At 37.4% G+C, this 20,539-nt stretch overlaps 1 protein-coding gene across 5 annotated transcripts in view; it reads left to right on the plus strand.

Moving 5' to 3' along the window:
• Positions 1-1,238: 1,238 nt before the first annotated feature.
• The window catches only part of ICE2 (interactor of little elongation complex ELL subunit 2), a 66,567-nt gene continuing 47,266 nt past the window's right edge, over positions 1,239-20,539 (plus strand). For 2 of the 5 annotated variants that reach the window (XM_061182054.1, XM_061182050.1), the window contains exons 1-5: positions 1,239-1,579; positions 2,236-2,370; positions 4,323-4,427; positions 10,719-10,980; positions 11,924-12,043. In XM_061182054.1, the coding sequence (XP_061038037.1) occupies positions 2,330-2,370; positions 4,323-4,427; positions 10,719-10,980; positions 11,924-12,043 (528 nt within the window). In that variant the 5' untranslated portion in view covers positions 1,239-1,579; positions 2,236-2,329. Of the gene's footprint in view, positions 1,794-1,858; positions 1,972-2,235; positions 2,371-4,322; positions 4,428-10,718; positions 10,981-11,923; positions 12,044-20,539 lie in introns of those variants that run through there. The other 3 variants (XM_061182051.1, XM_061182052.1, XM_061182053.1) reach the window with 3 other exon arrangements.

Genomic DNA, 20,539 nt, shown 5'->3' on the forward strand with positions numbered 1-20,539 from the left:
ATTCCCAACCTAATTTTCCAAACCCTTTCCTCTACTGCTCTTCAGAGACCTTGTAATGCAGGCAAAGTAAATTACCTAAGGGTCCCTGTATTCAAGGGAGATTTTTCATATACGCGTGATTTTTATGTAAACATAATTTTAAACAATATCACAAATCATTCTAAACTTTAGATCATGCTTTCCTGCTAGCATACAAACTGGACTCTGTTCATGCAGTAGGTTTATGCAGCTCCCTGTGCTGGTCTCTATCTAGAACCATCCTTTCCCATCTTCCACATACCTCAAATTCTTCAAATGAGCTGACATGTCAAGTGCCCAAAGTGGTAACTGACATATAAGTGCTCAGTAGATGTCTTTAGCTATTCAAAGCTGATTTCTGTTTCTCTCACTAGTGATTTCTCTCCCTCCCTGAACTCACACAATCTTTTCTATAATACCTTTCTTATGTAGCTCATCACTTTGTATTTTATTTTGTAATTATTTAATGTGTATATCTTAGATTCCCAATGATCAAAAGCTCTTGGAAAAACCAGTATTGGCTCCGAGTCCTATGCGTATGCAGCACCAAGCACAAATTATAAGTGCTCAATAAATCTTTCCTGAGCGAGTGAAAATCTTACACTTAGTGAGTGTAAGAGCCAGAGTGACCACTGGTAGAAAATGACATCTAAAATGGGAGGAGAATGGAGTGGCGATGATGCTACTGCGTGCCAGGTAACTGTGCTGAGCACAGCTTCATCCCTCATTTCATTTAATCCTTTCAAAAAACCCTACTAAGTACGTGCTTATGATATCTCCATTTTATTGATGAGTCAGTTACGACACTTAAGTAAGGTCACAACCAACTCTGGGTCTTTCCAGTACTGTACTTGTCACCTGTCCTCCTTCCAGTTTATGATCTCCTCAAGGTCGAGGACTCTCTAGGACAATACATAGCCCCCCAGCCCCCAAGGTGAACTCCAGCAACCCCTGTCTCACAGTTCCCAGCGGAAACTACCAGGAGTCCGGGGGCAGCGAGGAGGCGGGAAGGGGGCGAGGAGGCGGGAAGGGGGCGGGGGGCGGAGGGGGAGGCGGGGGACGGCCCTCTCGAGTCGCGCGGGCCAGCCCTCTCGAGTCGCGCGGGCCCCGCCCGCTGCGTCGCTGATGACGTCAGCACGCAAGGCCGAGGCGACGCGGCCACGTCCTTTAAATAAGGCCTTCCGGAGGCGCGCGACAGAGCGGAGTGGGTTGGATGGGAGTGTGTGTGTTTCGCGAGGGTCCAGGTCGCGGTCCGGGGCGGAGGCGCCGCGGACCACGAGCTGGGCGGCAAAGGCTGCTTTGTTGCGGAGACTCGGCGGGGAGGGCGCGCTTGTGAGGGGCGGGAGGGGGGAACATGGCGGCCCCTAGGCCGGGCCAGGACCCTCCGCACCTGGTGCTGGCGCGGTCCCCTCCCCCGGCTTTGCTCACCGATTTACTGCATTTCTAGAACCTTGTTTTTCCTTTGGTTCCCTTTCCCTCAGCCTTCCTTGTGCCTTCATCGGCTCTCCCGCCCCAGCCCCTCACCGGGCAGAAGCGTGGGAGGTGGATTAAGTGGGAGCAGGTGAGACCCGTCCGCTACCGAGAGATCGACTCCTACGTTTGACTGTCCGTTGCTCACAAACTCTTTATCAGTCAGCGCGGGGTGGCAGGAGAAGCACTGAACATGCAGTGTTGACGTTCAAGCCAGATGCAAGCCAGATTTCTAGTGCTGGTGATTCCTCTCAGTGATCCCGTGAAATGTCACTTAAGTTATCTGGCCGTCAGTCTCCTCAAAAGTGAGGTTCTCTTTGAAAGATTCTTGATATCCAGATAGCTTTTGTCCTTCGTTGCTTGCCAGAATCTGCCCCATGATAATGTATGGTTGGGAAAATGGAAGCAAGATTTATTTTGACAATAAGGGAGTCGGGGCAGGGGACTGAGTCAAGACATACAGCCCATGCCGGGATCTTGCATGTGAGCAATGAGAACACCATTCTGTTTCGGTCTTCTTTCGTGACGTTCCTGGAATAAGTTAAACGGAGAGGGACTGATCCTGTGTTAGCTTCGCTGTTCTGCCCCAAAGACCTTGGGAATATTCATCTGTCTGCTCTTTTCTATTTTAGGTGTCTGTGTCGATTGAGGGTGGGTGTTAGGAACAGGTTCTTGCCTCATCTGAGTTAACAATATCTGGTCCAGCCAATCACCTGCTTTTGTTCTTGACCTTTGGTTTTTCCTCAGTTGAGTGCAAATTCTAGAGACATCCTGCCTCCTCAGGAGCCTACACTGCCAGGCAGCAGAATTGTGAACTAGAGTGAAGCAGAAATCTAGGAATATGAGCTCCATGATGGCCATGGGTGAACCAAGGCTGAACTGGTGAGTTACATCTGTTTGTAATCCCCTAAAGAGGATTGAAGTGGGTCTGGTGGCTGCATTAGGAAAGGAGGGTGTCTGGCCTGGAGAGATTTGGAGGAAACAGAAAGAAGATAGGTACAGTGGCTTAGAGTTTACCCCATTCTCATCTACCCCGTTCTTATCTACACCTGCTTGGCACTTTTCAGTTATCTTTGACTGCACTTCCTCTCCTAAAGTGGTAACAATTCAGCACTTAGATCGCTTCTAGGTATAACTCTATCATGTATTTATTGTTGGTCTTAGTGAAGGAGAGATGCTGGAACTTTCCTGCGTTCAAGAACCTTTTTTTAAGAATAGGCAAGCTTCTTTTTGTTATATTGGAATCTATATCAAGTGATAATGTAAATGCATAGACTATTTAGAAGTGTATGAGAACTTTACAAATAGAGGACTCTATTAAGTAATATGGTGGCTATGTAGAAATCTAACTAATGTGTGTGCTGCTTTAGATAAATTTAACACACATTTAGTGAGCATCTACTCTTTACTAGTGAAGGAGTTTGCTAGTGGAGGAGAATACAAAAGTTACAAGAGATTACAAAGATGACTAAAATAGTACCTGACTCAGAGAAGATTCAATCACTACGTCCTCTAGTATAATGCATATAGACGATGATATTGTCTATAATGATGTAATGTGATAAATATTGATTCATTGGCAATCATATTACAATATAGAAATGTTATCAAAGTAACATGCTGTACACCTTAAATTTACAAAGTGTAACATGTCAAATTTATCAAATAAATACAATCAATATGTTTTCAATAAGTATTTGTTTATTGCAAACTGTTTCCTCCAAGGAGCTCACAATTCCTGAGGCCCATGACTTTGTTTTTGTATGTTATGCAGAAACTTTAGAATTTAATGAGATGTCACAGATACAGCACAATAGCAAGTACTAAGAAACTACACCAGTGCATAGCAAATAAGACTTTTTAGTTTTATCATTTATACCTTAATTATTGTTTTTAGATAAACACCTTTAAAACAGTAAGCAATGAGTATGGAGCAAATATGCGAGAATTTCCTATTTTAGTAATGGGCCAGCCACAAGGTGCCATTTGCCAGATTTTTCTGTTGTAAGTTTTAAGAGGTATGAACATTTATGCTCCTTGCCATAAAAAATGTGTTCAAATGCAGCACAGATGCTCTTCTATACCATTGACATTGTGAAACCAAACGTGGTTTAGAGCCTTTGCACAGTATTACAGCCCTTGGAATGGTCCTTTTCTACAGAATCCTTCTAATTTTTGTTCTCCCTAGATTAATCGTTCTCAGTGTGTTTAATTTTTAAATTCTTTCGTTCAACCAGCATTTATTGGATGCTTACTATACAGAAAGCATTGACTATGGTATGTTAGTCTGTAAATTAATTACAATATAGAAAATCATATATGACCTTGCAAGTAGTTTTAGTAGAGGCAAACCATTTATCACATTTGCCAAGTTAACAAAAAAAGTTGGATAATCAGTCTTTGTAGTGTTTTTTGGCTGAGCACAATAGTGAATGAGACAAAAATAGGTTAAGAAGCATTTTCTTTCAGCAATCAAACATCTTAATGTTATGCCACAGAGCCTGAGGTGAGCCTTGCCCCTGACAGACCCTTTATGATACTTCAGTCTGTTCTATCTTTAACTCTCAAGTATCTCTGACATTTAGTTGGGTGCTAAACGAAAAAGCAAGGCTGATTGTTGGAATTAGAGAATTTCAGAATGGGCCTAGGCTAAAAACTATCCAAGAAGTAAAACATCTAAACTCACACATGAAATTAAAATTATTAAGAGGTGATTTTCTGGGAAAGGGGATTTAGGGGACATGTAGTTTTAAATTACAGTTGTACCATTATGCTTGTTAATCTAGCATGAAATTTTGAATTGTCAAATTCAAGTAAATTACTTTGTTTTACAGGGATGTTTCCCCCAAAAATGGCCTTAAGACATTTTTCTCTCGAGATAATTATAAAGATCATTCCATGGCTCCAAGTTTAAAAGAACTATGTATTTTATCTAGCAGGTAATATGTTTATTTATTTGGTTATTTATTTCCATATTTGATTGTTATTTTCCTGATAGTTGAAGTTTTGTATCTATCTATATCCACCATGATAAATTCAAATTATAGAAATGTAGAAATTAAAAAAATAGAAGAACTCAGTACCAAAAAGCGACCACTCTTCGGTGTGCATATATATCTTTTCAGACCTTTCTCTCCACACATGAACAGATACATATTAAAACAAAAATGGGGGGACTTCCCTAGCAGACCTGTGGTTAGGACTCCATGCTTTCACTGCTGAGGGCCCGGGTTCAATCCCTGGTCAGGGAACTAAGATCCCGCAAGCTGTGTGGCGTGGCCAAAAGAAGGGTGGGGGGATCACACCATAAATACTGTAAAATGCTGTAAACACTATAAAACTGTTTTGCAATTTGCTTTTTTCATTTAAAATAATAGTTGGGGTATTTTGTGCCCCTACATTAACTCAGTCTTCTTAATGGTTGCATATTATTTTACTATACAGAGATACTTTTAATTCTTTTAGCTAGTTTTATGTTGCAAAATGTTTGTGTTCCTCTTTGGGATTTTAAACAGTAACATTTATAAAGTTCTTGTAATTATTTCTGTAAGATAAATTCATAGAAATTGAATTGTTTGGGCAGATTCTATAAACATTTTATATTTTAATAGATACCACCAAAGTGCCATAGAGTTTTTTTCTGGTATGAAAATGCCTGTTAAGTGATGATTTTCCCTTCTCACTGCTTACTTGCCTGTAACAGCTCTTCTTTCCTTTGTGATTAGCTGTTTCAACTCTATTGTGGATGAATCTTAAAACTAATCAAATTTACTAGAAAGGAGTGAAAATATGCCAAATGAGGAATTGGGGAGCTCCCCTAGGGGAGCTCAATTTTAAACTTTTATCCTTTCTCCACTCGTTTTGCAATGGAGGATTCATACTTCTAGCCTCTGCATGGAATGGGACCCCATCTTTTCCTGCCTTTTCAGTACCCTTTCTGTCAATTAGCATCCCCTCTTAACGCCTGTCTCTCTTTTTTTTTTTTTTTTTAAAGCCATACCGCTCAGCTTGTGGGGTCTTAGTTCCCATACCAGGGATCGAACCCATGTCCCCTGCAGTGGAAGCGCAGAGTCCTAACCACTGGACTGCCAGGAAAGTCCCTCTTTGTTCTCTCTTGACCAATATTTAAACATGCTCAAGTTTGTCCCATCTCAATCCCTGGATTCCACATCCCCTCCTAGTTACTTTCTTAGCTCTTCTCTCATTTGTACTTAGACTTCTTTAAATACTTGTATATGCTTGCTGGGAGGAAATGAGGGACAAAAAATCTGTAAGACGTACCAAAAACAATTAACAAAATAACATCGCTGAGTCCCTCCCTCCCAATAATTACTTTAAATGGATTAAACTCTCCAGCCAAAAGACAGATTTGGAGAATCGATTTAAAAAACAGGATGGAAAAAAGAAACCCCTTCCCTTTATTGCATATCCCATTGCACTTGCTTTCACTGAACATTCCACTGTAATCTGCCTTCTGCCCTCACTAGGCTACTAAAACTGCTCCTCTTAAAATCATCAATGAGCTCTTGACTATGGATATATCTCACTCTAATTTTCCTCCTAGTTTTCTGGTGACAGTGGTATTTCTTAGTGGAATCAATTAATTGCTACCACTGATACTCATTTAGGTTGTTTCCATTCCTTTACTGTTAAAAACAATGAGCATCTTTTTTTTTTTTTGGCTGCATTGGGTCTTCGTTGCTGCGCGTGAGCTTTCTCTTAGTTGTGGCGGGTGGGGGCTACTCTTTGTTGCGGTGTGTGGGCTTCTCATTGCGGTGGCTTCTCTTGTTGTGGAGCACGGGCTCTAGGTGCGCGGGCTTCAGTAGTTGCAGCACATGGGCTTCAGTAGTTGTGGCTCTCGGGCTCTAGAGCACAGGCTCAGTAGTTGTGGCGCACGGGCTTAGTTGCTCCACGGCATGTGGAATCTTCCCGGACCAGGGATTGAACCCATGTCCCCTGCATTGGCAGGCAGATTCTCAACTACTGCCCCACCAGGGAAGTCCCCTGCTACTGCTTCTTAATTATTTTATGGTTCTTTTCAAATCCGGTTCTATTCAGCATATCCCAAGCGTGGGTTATAGTCTGAAATTTGTAAGGGAGAGGACGCCTTACTGGAAGATGAGTACACTTAACACCTAAAATCTTTTTTTCTTAGAATATCACTTGTTTTTCTTTAGATTTCTATATAGCACAAAATAATTTGTTAGTATAATACACCTTTTAGCATAGAAGAAATAAAGACACAAGTCATTGATTTCGTGTCTTTCTAGTCTTTTTTGCTAACCTTTAGTTTTATTACAGTAAGAATGGATTTTCAGACTATATTAAATTACCACAGTTTTCTTGATGAAAAAACTAGGAAGAAAAAAGCAAAAAAAGACTCAGAAGAATGTAAATTTATTAGCCCTAATTTTGTATTTTGTGTTCTATAAATAACATATTTGGGAAAATATTGATACCTCTAATTATGCTACTTTCAACAATATGAGGTTTTTATTCAACCCTTTTCCCTCCACTAAAAGGTAAATATTTGCCTTTTTAAAAATTAGTTTCTGGGGACTTCGCTGGTGGCGCAGTGGTTGGGAATCCACCTGCCAATGCAGGGGACGGGTTCGAACCCCGGTCCAGGAAGATCCCACATGCCGCAGAGCAACTAAGCCTGTGCGCCACAACTACTGGGCCTGTGCTCTAGAGCCCACGAGCCACAACTGCTGAGCCCGCATGCCACAACTACTGAAACCCATGTGCCTAGAGCCCGTGCTCTGCAACGAAGAGAAGACACCGCAATGAGAAGCCTGCACACTGCAGCAAAGAGTGGCCCCCGCTCGCTGCAACTAGAGAAAGCCTGCGCGCAGCAACGAAGACCCAATGCAGCCAAAATTTAAAAAAAAAAAAAAAATTAGTTTCTGGTTATAGATATTTATAACTGAGTTTTAAGCCAACAAAGGGGAAAGAAGCTTCAAATACACAAAAAAGAAAAAAGAAATTTTAACATGTTTAATGTATATAAGTAAATCAAATTCAGGAGGTACAGGTAGACTTTAGATGGAGGCTAGAAGTACCATTTCCAAATGCTACTTAAAGAAGCTACCCAAACCAGGAGACTTAAAGCATAGGAAATGAAAACTTTTGAATTCTGCCTTTTTTTTTACTTAAAGTAAAAAAGGAGAGTGGGTAGTTGACAAAATGAAGGGAGGAAACTTCAAACCATCAACTTAAATAAAATATAATGCTGTAAATGTGGATAGAAAAACCCCGTCAGATGCTTTTGGCTTGCACCCTGATGAAGATTTTGACAGCGCTGCACACAGAAATGATCTTGATGTGCTCCCGTTTCATTCTTTGCTGAATGTAGCCAATTTAAACTGCTAGAATTTCTTGACATTCCTACTCTGGCATATCTGAGTCAGCATCTTGTTGCTACAGCAGCTTAATTAAATTTGCCAGTTTGTGTCACAACGACAGACATGTTCTCATATTCAGAGAGACAGCTGTGAAGCAGTATTGTTAAGAATTGCGGACACAATACTGTTAGGTTTGAATAGCTCTCAAGACATTTTCTACTGAAAAATCAATTTGCTGTAATACATTTCTCCCAAGATCAGCAGTTAATATTCATTTTGTTAACCTAAAATATGCTTATTTTTATGCAGTTATTGGAGAAACTTTAGTAGCTAAGTATGTCTTCTTTCACCTGTATTATTTTCAGAGCCAATCTAAGCATCCTTATTTTAATTTCCAAAATTCTTTTTCCATTTACTAACCTGCTCTCTTGATTAGTTTTCCATCCAGAGTTTAGCTCTAAAAGAGTAATCTTGAATATTTTGCCTTATTTGAGGACTCTAAGTCTTTTTTTTTAAGAATTTTGGAATTTTTACCATATTTATTCTAATATTTTAACGTTGATCTAAAACAGATTAATGGTAGTTTTGGATGGGGCTTAACTCACCCTTTGTCCAGACACGGATCTAGATTGGTAATTCTCAAACTTATCAGGCTGAAACTCTCCTACTTTGCATAACAAATGTTTATAAGAAGTAAGAAACCTTGTTTACTATGAATTAAAATTCATAGATATTAGTAGCCATAGACATAATATTTTAAAATAATGCTCTAGATATATAAATGTGAAATAAAAGGAAAATAATTTATATTATGCATTGTAATAGATACTACTGCACTAGAAGATACAATGAAGTAGTCGGATGCACCAGCTAACATGACTAAGATTGGATTTAAGAGAAGTAAGATAAACTATACCATAAAAAAAATCATAGAAATAAAAGAGTAAAATGTGTTGTTAGGAAAAGTAATAACAGACCACACTTATGTGTATATGATAAGAGAAAGCTTGAAATGACCTTTGAAAGTTGTGCAGGACACTATGATACATTACAGAAATCTAGTGTTCCTCACCTCTAAATGCCTTTAATTTTTTTTTTTTAATAAATATATTTATTTATTATTTTTGGCTGCATTGGGTCTTCGTTGCTGTGTGCAGGCTTTTCTCTAGTTGCGGTGAGTGAGGGCTACATTTCGTTGCGGCGTGCGGGCTTCTCATCGCGGTGGTTTCTCTTGTTGCGGAGCACGGGCTCTAGGCGTGTGGGCTTTAGTAGTTGTGGCACGAGGGCTCAGTAGCTGTGGCTCTCGGGCTCTAGAGCGCAGGCTCAGTAGTTGTGGCGCATGGGCTTAGTTGCTCCACAGCATGTGGGATCTTCCCGGACCAGGGCTCGAACCCATGTCTCCTGGATTGGCAGGCAGATTCTTAACCACTGCGCCACCAGGGAAGCCCTAAATGCCTTTAATTCTATTTTGGACAACCTAGATGCACCCACAGGCTTCCAGACTGCCTTGAGGGAATTAATACTGTTATGATTGAGAACCACTGCTCTGGATATTTCTTTCCCCTCCCATTTCTTCCTCTTCATCCCTGATTTCTATGTCCTTAGGATTTTTCTCAGTCACCTATTCAATATGTTCAGTTTGGAAACCTCAGATCACCATAGTCATACTGTATTGGTGTACATATTTACTTCTCTTTCTTCCCCATTCGTTTGTCTGATCCACTTGATTGTAAGGTCCTAGAGAGTAGAGACTGTATTGTGCTCAGTGTTGGTCGTATGTCCAGTACCCAGCATAGGGCTGGCACATGGTAGTCACTCAAAATATTAATGAATCGAGGAATGAAGAATGAATCAACAGACATTTATCCTTTCATTAGTTTCCCTTCCTTTTTGGTTATTGTCGTTTAGTTTGGAGCCAAATCATTACTGTGGTGGAAATTAAAGTTGTAGAGGCTAAGGAAATGTAGTTTCGTGTGTGTGTGTGTGTGTGTGTGTGTGTGTACTTTAAGACTTTCTTATGAAAAATGTAGATTATAACACTGAATAGCAGCAATAGAGACAGATTATGTACAAGATAAGAAATTTGTCTTCATATACCTTAATTGGGGTAGTAAGGTGATTTTTTTTTTTAAATTGGGGGTAGCATTTCATAAACAGATAGGGTAACAGGTTCTCTAGCTACTCACCACTTTTTCCTGTAGTGTATTTCATTATAGGTGTGCCAAGATTTCTCTTTTATATCTATACAAAACATAAAGACATTTCCATAGACTCAGCCATGTGCATGAGTGATAGAGGATTATACAACTTTTCTCAAACCACTGTTATTTCCATAAAAAATATCACAGAGTGTTGGGATTTTCTTTTTAATTCTTGAGATAATTAAAGCAGAGGAAACCAGAAAATTTAGAATCTCAATGAATTTGTGAACTTCAAGTTTGTGACCCCATCATATCCTGCTCTTAGTGGCTTTTGTTCACCGCATTAACTGATATATCTTATTGAAGAATTTAGGTATTAAAAAACAACTTGAATTGTAATAAAATGTAAACACAAAATACCTGCATATATAACTGGCAAGAGTGATTTACCCCTCTTCACTAAAGGGAGGAAGCTTCCAAATTGAATAACTTGTCTAAGGATTTTGCCTCTTCCTCTCCATCAGGTAATTGAAGGTAAACTTGTAATGTGATCCTATCCTACATGATACTTAATTTATACTAAATGGCTAAACATCAAAATGCAGGTGGCAGAGTTAGATAATAATCCAGAATTTACTCTGTTAATCACTCTATATTCTCCCTGGTGATTGAGAATCATGAAGTTTCATGATAGTAATCTTCATGTGAAAAGCACGTATTTGTAAATTGTATTTTTTTTTCCCAGACGTATAGGAGAAAATCTGAATGCCTCAGCAAGTTCTGTAGATACTGAGCCGGCAGTTAGTTCAGCAACTCAAGCAAAGGAAAAAGTGAAAACCACAGTTGGAATGGTTCTTCTTCCAAAACCAAGAGTTCCGTATCCTCGTTTCTCTCGTTTCTCACAGAGAGAACAGAGGAATTATGTGGATTTGTTGGTTAAATATGCAAAAATCCCTGCGAGTTCCAAAGCTGTTGGAATAAATAAAAATGACTACTTGCAGTACTTGGTATGTATTCTGTTCTTCAGCGTCAGTTAAAAAATATTTAAAAGTTAGGAAATATTTGAAATTTGCTTTTATGTTTTTAGGTGCAATCACATTAATAAAAATGGAAACGATAAGGAGTTTAATTGACAGAACATTGGTGCTTTAATTCTGTTGTTTCTGTTATAGTTGAGGCATTTTGCTCTAGTTCTGAGTATATTTCACCCCAGTTCATATTAAGTACTAGCAGTAGAACTTTACCTTGCTCCTTGAACCACTTTAAAATTTTTGTTAATTATTACTTTAATTAAGTAGTTTCCAAATTCCCGATTAGGTAAGTGATGCTGTGCTGAATATCATTGTTGCAAACTCTTTGTTCATATCTATGATTGTTTCCTTAAGATAAATTCTTAAAAATATAATTACCAGATCAAAAACTATACATGTTTTTAAGGCTTTGATCTGCAGTTACACAGGAGTAAATTGTTCTGAAAAAAAGTTTAAACCAATTTGTATGTACCACTACTGTATGAAGGTTTTTTTCAAAATATCTTCACTAATAATGAACATTACTTTTTTTGCCTCTAATTTGATATGGAAAAAATGGCAATCTCTTGTTTTATATTAACTTACAGTGGTTACTAATGAAAATAAGCATTTTCCATGTGTTTATAAGCCATTTGTAATTCTTCTTTTGTAACTTGCATATATGTATGTTTGCTTATTTTTCCATTTGGGTGTTTGTCCTTTTTATGTTAAGAGCATTTTATAAAATGAGCTTATTAATTCCTAATCATATATTGTAGCATTAGTCATTAGCTTTTCTCTTTTTGTGGAGTGAACTTTTTTGTGATTTCTGCTTTGGACATGATACTTTAAGTCCAAATTATTAGTGCAGCGATTGAGAAGTGATTGTTTTTAACCAAGCTTCTTATTCTAAGATATGTCTATTTTTTTTCAAAATCAGGATATGAAAAAGCACGTGAATGAAGAAGTTACAGAATTCCTAAAATTTTTGCAGAATTCTGCAAAGAAATGTGCACAGGATTATAATATGCTTTCTGATAACGCTCGTCTCTTCACAGAGGTAAAAAAAAAAAATCACATTTACTTAAACTGCCAAATAATACGCAATAGCAGCATTTTAAAATGTGTGATGATTTTCCAAAAACACACGTCAATATTGTCAAATTAGAGACCAAATTGTATGTAGGTCTTTTATCCATCATGTATTTAAATAATAGAAATACTGACACCTCAAAATCAGATACTATAGTATATTCATGTTTTTTTCTTTTAATGATCTAACTACTGTATTTGAGTTATATTTGACTCATATGGATGGTTTGATCTGATGCACTGATTTCCCTTGCGAGAGAATGGGGTTTAAGGAGCTATCTTGGTCCTTAAAAATCTGTATGGTCCTTTAGAACCTAGTCATATAAATTTATATTCACTATTTTCATGGTAACCAGCCACCGGATGATAAATTTCATTAAATAATTTTTTGATACTTAAATTATTCATGCAGGTTTATTTTTTAATTTTTTTTGAGGGCAATTATCATTTATTTTTTTAATACATCTTTATTGGAGTATAATTGCTTCACAATACTGTGTTTCTGTTGCACAACGCACTGAATCAGCCATATGCATACATATATCCCCATATCCCCTCTCTCTTGAGTCTCCCTCCCACCCTCCCTATCCCACCCCTCTAGGCTGTCGCAAAGCACGGAGCTTATCTCCCTGTGCTATGCTGCTGCTTCCCACTAACTATCTGTTTCATGCACATTTATTAACAAAGCATGTAAATCCTCCCATCATGTAGTAGGCGTAGGAAAAATTTAGAGTACACTACTTGAATAGTAACTTAATAGTAGAGTTGTAGTAGAATCCATCTAGAAACACCAACACCAGTCTAAATTTTTTTTTAAGCCTTTAAAACTAGTCAGGGCTTCCCTGGTGGCACAGTGGTTAAGAATCTGCCTGCCAATGCAAGGGACACAGGTTCGAGCCCTGGCCCGGGAAGATCCCACATGCCGTGGAGCAACTAAGCCCGTGCACCACAACTACTGAGCGTGAGCTCTAGGGCCCGCAGGCCACAACTACTGAAGCCTGCGCGCCTAGAGCCCGTGCTCCACAACAAGAGAAGCCAGCTCAATGAGAAGCCCTCACACCGCAACAAAGAGTAGCCCCCGCTCACGGCAACTAGAGAAAGCCCGCGCACAGCAACGAAGACCCAACACAGCCAAAAATAAATAAATAAATAAATAAATATATTTTAAAAATTAAAAAAATAAACCATACATGATAAAATTGATAAATTTGAAATAAATAAATAAAACTACTCACTGTACAAAACAATGTGATATACTTAGTAGTATTGAACCCTACACTTAAAAATGGTTAAGATAGTAGGTTTTAAGGGTATTTTAGCACAACTTTTTAAAAAACTGCTCATTATAAATTGGAGGACAGCAGAGGGTATTAGTTCTACTTTAAAACAAACACTTTCTTAAGGTGAAATTTTGTTGTTAATATGAACCAGAAGAATGAATCTTCTAAATCAAAGGCAGAATTTCATTTTTCTCTGAACCTATGTATGATATACTTAAACAGAGTGTCATATTTCTCCATATGTGAAAGGCACTGTAGCTGTTCCTATTTTAATAGTGTTGGTGAAAGGACCACAATGATGGTTTTAAAACATAAATCACATCCCCTCATTTTGCTGGTTTCATATGGCTTCTCATCTCACTCAAGAAGAGACAGTCTTTAGAAAGTTCTGCAGTGCCCTACATGATCCTGCCTCCTCACCACCACCACCCCAAGCCTGCTACATCTCCTGCGTGTTCCTCTCAGTTACTCCATTCCAGCCTCCTGGGCTCTTTGTGTCTCTTGAATACATCAAGCACGGTCCTGCCTTAAGGCCTTTGGCTGTTCCCATCTTTCTGGCAAGCTGTTCCCCAGATACCTGCATGGATTAGTTCCTTGATTCCTTTAAGTCTCTCTCTGTTCAGATGCCAGCTATCACTGAGGATACTCCTAATTACCGTATAAAAAGTAGCATCACCCTCAGCGTTTCCTTTACCATGTTTTGTTTATTGTCTTTCTCCCTAACACCTGTATGTAAGTACTGTTTGCGCGCTGGGGTGTTCCCAGTCACTGGAATAATGCCTGGCACACAGTAAGTGCTCAGTATAATTACTTGTTAAGTGAATATAAAACTGTTTATGAACAGAGTACATTATTTGATAGCTAGCAATCAGCGTTAGGTCTTGCTTTTTAGCCAGGTTGACTTGGCAGCACATTGTCTTATTACACTTTACATCTTACCCCAAAGACTCACTGATATTTTTCTAATCTTTTTATTGTTTTAAAAATTTAATTTTATATTATGAAATGTATTAATATGTATAATATTAACATTAATATGTTAATGTTAATATATATAATATTAACATAATATATAATATAATATATTAATATATATAATATATAATATTAACATTAATAAATCTTTTTATTGTTTTAAAATTTTAATTTTATATTATGAAATGTATTAATATGTATAATATTAACATTAATATTATACATTAATATGTATAATATTATAATATTTCATAATATGTATGAAATGTATATTATGAAATATATTTAAATACTATGAAAAAGTATTTAGAACAAATATGTACAGCTTAACAAATAATTATATAGTGAACACCTATGTAACTCTCTTCCAAGTCAAGAAATAAAACATTACCAGTAACCTAGAAGGCCCCTGTGTATCCCTCCTAGATAATAACATTTTCCCTTGTTGAAGAAATAATCACTGTGCCAAGTTTGGTTTGATAATTTCCATGCCTTTAAAAAAAATTTTTTTTTGGTAATTCAAGTTTTCTTTTGCCTGGGTTTGAATTTTATGTGAATTCTTTTGCTCTTTTATGTGAACAGAATTCTTCCTTTACTCAATAGTATGTTTGTGAGATTCATATGTATGTATGTGTGTAGTTGTATTTCATTCATTTTTATTTCTGTACATGTATAAGTAAACTGGTTTATTCTGTTGATCAAAATCTGGGCTGTTTCCAGTTTTGAGCTATTCTAAGCAGTGCCCCTATGAAAATTCTCATACATGTCTCTTACTGCACATGTACACACATATCTACTGGGTATATGACTAGGAATGAAATTGTTGGGTTATAGAGTATGCATATCTTCAACTTCAATAGATAATGTTAGACCGCTTTCTAAAGTGGTTATGCCACTTTACATTGTACCCAGCAGTGTTTGAGAGGTTTTTACTCCATATCCTCAACAATTGATACTTACAGTCATTTTAGTTTTAACCAATCTAGAGGATAGGGTGCTGTATTTATAAGACTGTATACCTTTTCCTATGTTTCTTGGTCATTTCCTGTGAATTGAGTGTTCAAGTTTTGCCCTTTATTCTACTTGATTTTCCATCTTTTTGTTACTGATATGTGGGAGGTTTTGTATATATCCTAAATACAAAAGTTTTATGGGTTGTACAGTAGTCCCCCCTTAATCTTGGTTTTGCTTTACTCCGTGTCAGTTACCCACAAATGGAAATTCCAGAAATACTTCATCACACACCATTTTGAGTAGTGTGATGAAGTCTCTCACCATCCCACTCCACCCCACCCACAATGTGAATTATCCTTTTGTCTAGTATATCCCACCCATTAATCTCTTAGCAGCCACCTTGGTTATCAGATGGACTTACAAGGTATCACAGTGCTTGTGTTCAAGTCACCCTTATTTTACTTGATAATGGCTCCAAAGTGCAATAGTAGCGATGCTGGCAGTTGGGTATGCCAAAAAGAAGCCGCAAAGTGTTTCCTTTCAGTGAAAATGCGAAAGTTCTCAACTTAGTAAGGAAAGAACAAAAATCATATGCTGCAGTTACTAAGATCTGCAGTAAGAACGAATCTTCTATCCATGAAATTATAACAAAGGAAAAAGAAATTCATGTTCTGCTGTCACACCTCAAACTGCAAAAGTTACAGCCGCAGCGCATGATAAGTGCTTAGTTAAGATTGAAAAGACATTAAATTTGTAAAATATTTTGAGAGAGAGAGAGAAAGTTACCACATTCATATAACTTATTACAATATTGCTATAATTGTTCTGTTTTTATTTTATTATTAGTTATTGTTGCTAATCTCTTACTGTGCCTAATTTTTAAATTAAACTTTATCGTAGGTATGTATGAATAGGAAATGATATTCAGTCTTATCCACGATTTCAGACATCCACTGAGGGTCTTGGAATATATCCCCCATGGACAAGGGAGACTACTGTATACATTGGGAGTTTTTTCTTTTATTTGATAAAACAGTTTTTTTAATCTACAAGTTTCCCCTCCATATTTTTTTTCCTTAAACTTTATCTTTTCAAGAACCTGGGTCATTTGACCTTTAGAGTTTCCCACAGTCTAGATTTTGATAATTATATGTTCATGATGATGCTCAACATGTTCTTTTTTCCTCTATATTTCTTACAAATTGTGAACTGGATCCAGAAGCTTGATCAGAATTATAGTCTTGCCAAAGGGTTTGAACATATAGATGGTGGTGTATTCTTTAATCAGGTGGCACATAATGTCTGGTTGTTTTTTGTGATGTTAGTAGCTATTGATGCTTAATGCCAGATTTATTCATTCACTGGGGTTTGCAAAATTGTAAGATTCTAATTGCATCATTTATTTTTATTCATTAGTTGGAATAATTTTATTAAGATATGTTTTTCCTCATCTACTGTTTGGCTTCCCATTTCATGTAGCAGAAAAAGTGCTAGATTCTTTATATACCAGTTTTGAAAAAATTAATTGGTCCCTTCTTATTTTACAATGGTGATCACTGTTTTTAAAAAAATATTATTATTGAATCATGAAGTTAAACATATTTGATGGGTTTTAGTCCACTACAATTATCCTTTTTGAAACTCAGATAATACCAACTTTGACCAGTGATGAGGTCTTCATACTGGCTTTTGAGTCCTTTTGAGTCACTCTAGGAGTCTTTGAGGCTTATTTTGTACATTTCCTATCCCAGCCCTGGAAACAGCTATTTTCTAGAGCCTTTGTTTCTTTCAGTGCGAAATGGCATTTCAAGACTACAGTCTGGGCACTGGGGATGCTCACTGCACCGGAGTTGATCAGTGTTTATGAGACTGTTTCAGGAGATGGAGCTAGAAAAAGTAACATTTAAAAAATGACCACGTGTCTCGTTTGCTTTATCCCACATTATACTCACAACAGCCTCAGAATAATAATACAATGCCACCAATCAATAGAATTTCTGAAAATAGTTTGAAAAAATCTTTTCATATGTTCTCACCATTCTCCCCTACTTTTTTTAGTACTGCATTTATATTGTTAGAACATGTAGCCATTACGTACTAAATAAACTCTCTCTTTTTTAAGTATAGTTGATTTACAATGTTGTGTTAATTACTGCTGTACAGCAAAGTGATTCAGTTATACATTTTTTACATTCTTTTTTTAATATATTCTTTTCCATTATGGTTTATAATAGGATACTGAATATAGTTCTCTGTGCTATACAGTAGGACCTTCTTATTTATCCATTCTATATATAAAAGCTTACAGCTGCTAATCTCAACCTCCCACTCCATCCCTCCCCCAACCTCCTCCCCCTTGGCAACCACCACTCTGTTCTCTCTGTCTGTGATTCTGTTTCTGTTTCATAGATTGCTTCATTTGTGTCATATTTTAGATTCCACATATAAGTGATATCGTATGGTATTTGTCTTTCTCTTTCTGACTTTCTTCACTTAGTATGATAATCTCTAGTTGCATCCATGTTGCTGCAAGTGGCATTATTTTGTTCTTTTTTATGGCTGAGTAGTATTCCATTGTATATATGTACCACATCTTCTTTATCCATTCATCTGTTGGTGGACATTTAGGTTGTTTCCATGTCTTGGCTACTGTGAATAGTGCTGCTATGAATATAGGGATGCATGTATCTTTTTGAATTATAGTTTTGTCTGGATATGTGCCCAGAAGTGGGATTGCTGGCTGATATGGTAATTCTATTTTTAGTTTTCTGAGAAACCTCTCTACTGTTTTCTTTCTTTCTTTTTTTTTTTAATATTTATTTATTTATTTTGGCTACACTGGGTCTTAGTTGTGGCATGTGGGATCTTCATTGCAGCATGTGGAATCTTTTAGTTGCAGCATGCGGACTCTTAGTTGCAGCATGCGAACTCTTAGCTGTGGCATGCATGTGGGATCTAGTTCCCTGACCAGGGATCGAACCTGGGGCCCCCCACACATTGGGAGCTCAGAGTCTTACCCATTGGATCACCAAGGAAGTCTCTCCCTACTGTTTTCCACAGTGGCTGCACCAACTTACATTTCCACCAGCAGTGTAGGAGGGTTCCCTTTTTTCCACACCCTCTCCAGCATTTGTTGTTTGCAGATTTTTTAAAGATGGCCTTTCTGACCAATGTGGGTGGTACCTCATTGTAGTTTTGATTTGCATTTCTCTCTTTTTTTTTTTTTTGCTTTTTTTTTTTGCATTTCTCTTATAATTAGCACTGTTGACCATCTTTTCATGTGCCTATTGGCCATCTGTATTTCTTCTTTGGAGAAATGTTTATTTAGGTCTTCTGCCCATTTTTGGATTGGCTTGTTTGTTTTTTTGTTGTTGAGTTGTATGAGCTGTTTGTATATTTTGGAAATTAGGCCCTTGTTGGTCACATTGTTTGCAAATATTTTCTCCCATTCCGTACGTTGTCTTTTCATTATGTTCATGGTTTCCTTTGCTGTGCAAAAGTTTGTAGGTTTGATTAGGTCCCATTTGTTTATTTTTGTTTTTATTACTATTGCCTTGGGAGACTGACCTAAGAAAACATTGGTACAATTTATGTCAGAGAATGTTTTGCCTATGTTCTCTTCTAGGCATAAACTCTCCCTTTTTAATCCACATTTAACTTTAAATCAATTTTACTGAGGTAAAATTTACATACAATAAGCATCGATTTTAAGTGCATGTCAGTGAGTCTTCCTGTGTAACCATGACCCCAGCCATGATATGGAGTATTTCTTTTTCTTTTCTTTTTTTTATAATTTTTTATTTTTTTAATATATTTTATTTTATTATTATTTTTTTAAATTTTATTTATTTTTGGCTGTGTTGGGTCTTTGTTGCAGCGAGCGGGGGCTTCTCTTGTTGCGGAGCACGGGCTCTTGGCACATGGGCTTCACTAGTTGCAGCACGCGGGCCCTAGAGCACACGGGCTTCAGTAGTTATGGCGCGTGGGCTTCAGTAGTTGTGGTGCGCGGACTCAGTAGTTGTGGCTCGCGGGCTCTAAAGCACAGGCTCAGTAGTTGTGGCGCACGGGCTTAGTTCCTCCGCATCACATGGGATCTTCCCAGACCGGGGATCAAACGCATGTCCCCTGCATTGGCAGGTGGATTCTTAACCACTGTGCCACCAGGGAAGTCCCGATATGGAGTATTTCTATCACACTAAAAAGATCTCTGTGCCTCTTTCCATCCATGGCCCTAGGAAACCACTGATTTGCTTTCTGTCACCATAGATTAGATTTGCCTTTTCTGGAGTTTTATAAAAATTGAATCACACACAGTGTACTCTTTTGTGTCTGACTTCTTTTAGTCAGCATTTTTGAGATTCATCCACATTGACGCAAGTATCCATAATGTATTCCTTTTTATTCCTTTTTGTTTTATTGTATGGTTATATCAAAATTGGTTTACCAATTCAACTGTTGATGGGCAGTTGTGTTATTCCCAGTTTGGGGCAATTTTGAATAAAGCTATTAAGAACATTCTTGTACAAGATTTTTGGGGGACATATATTTGCATTTTCTTGGGTATATAACTAGGTATAGTATTTATAGATCATCTGGCAAGTGTACAAAGTTAAATTTTATTAGAAACTGCCAAGCTGTTTTCCCTAGTGGATGTACCATTTTATACTCTTCGCCAGCAGTGAATGTATAAGAGTTCCAGTTGTTCTGCACTTTAGCTAACACTTAACATTGTTAATCTTTTTTAATTTTAGCCAACCTATGGTGTGTAGTAGTGTCTCATTATGGCTTTAGTTTGCATATCCCCAAAGAGCAGTGATGTTTGAACATCTTTTTTGTGTTTTTATTGGCTTTTGTGAAATGTCTGTTAACATCTTTTGCTAATTTTGTTGGTTTTTATTTTTATTGATTTTTGACAGTTCCTTATATATTCTGAATACAAGCCTGTTTTATATATATATATATATATATATATATATATATATAGTTTTCTCCCAGTTTGTGACATGCTTTTTAATTTTTTTAATAGTCTCTCAAAAAACAGAATTTTAATTTTAATGAAGTCTAATTTTTGCAAGTGTTTTATGGTTGGTGCTTGTATGTGTTCTAGCATAGAAATATTTGCCAACCCCAAGTGGTTCTTATCCGAGGTCACTTTTACTCCTTTACCCTGTGCCCACTCCCCACGCAGGGGACTTCAGCAGTGTCTGGAGATATTTTTGATTGTCACAACTGGCAGAGAATTACTCGTATCTAGT

The sequence above is a fragment of the Eubalaena glacialis genome, chromosome 2 (genome assembly GCF_028564815.1).
Source record: "Eubalaena glacialis isolate mEubGla1 chromosome 2, mEubGla1.1.hap2.+ XY, whole genome shotgun sequence".
Classification (NCBI taxonomy): Eukaryota; Metazoa; Chordata; class Mammalia; order Artiodactyla; family Balaenidae; genus Eubalaena; species Eubalaena glacialis.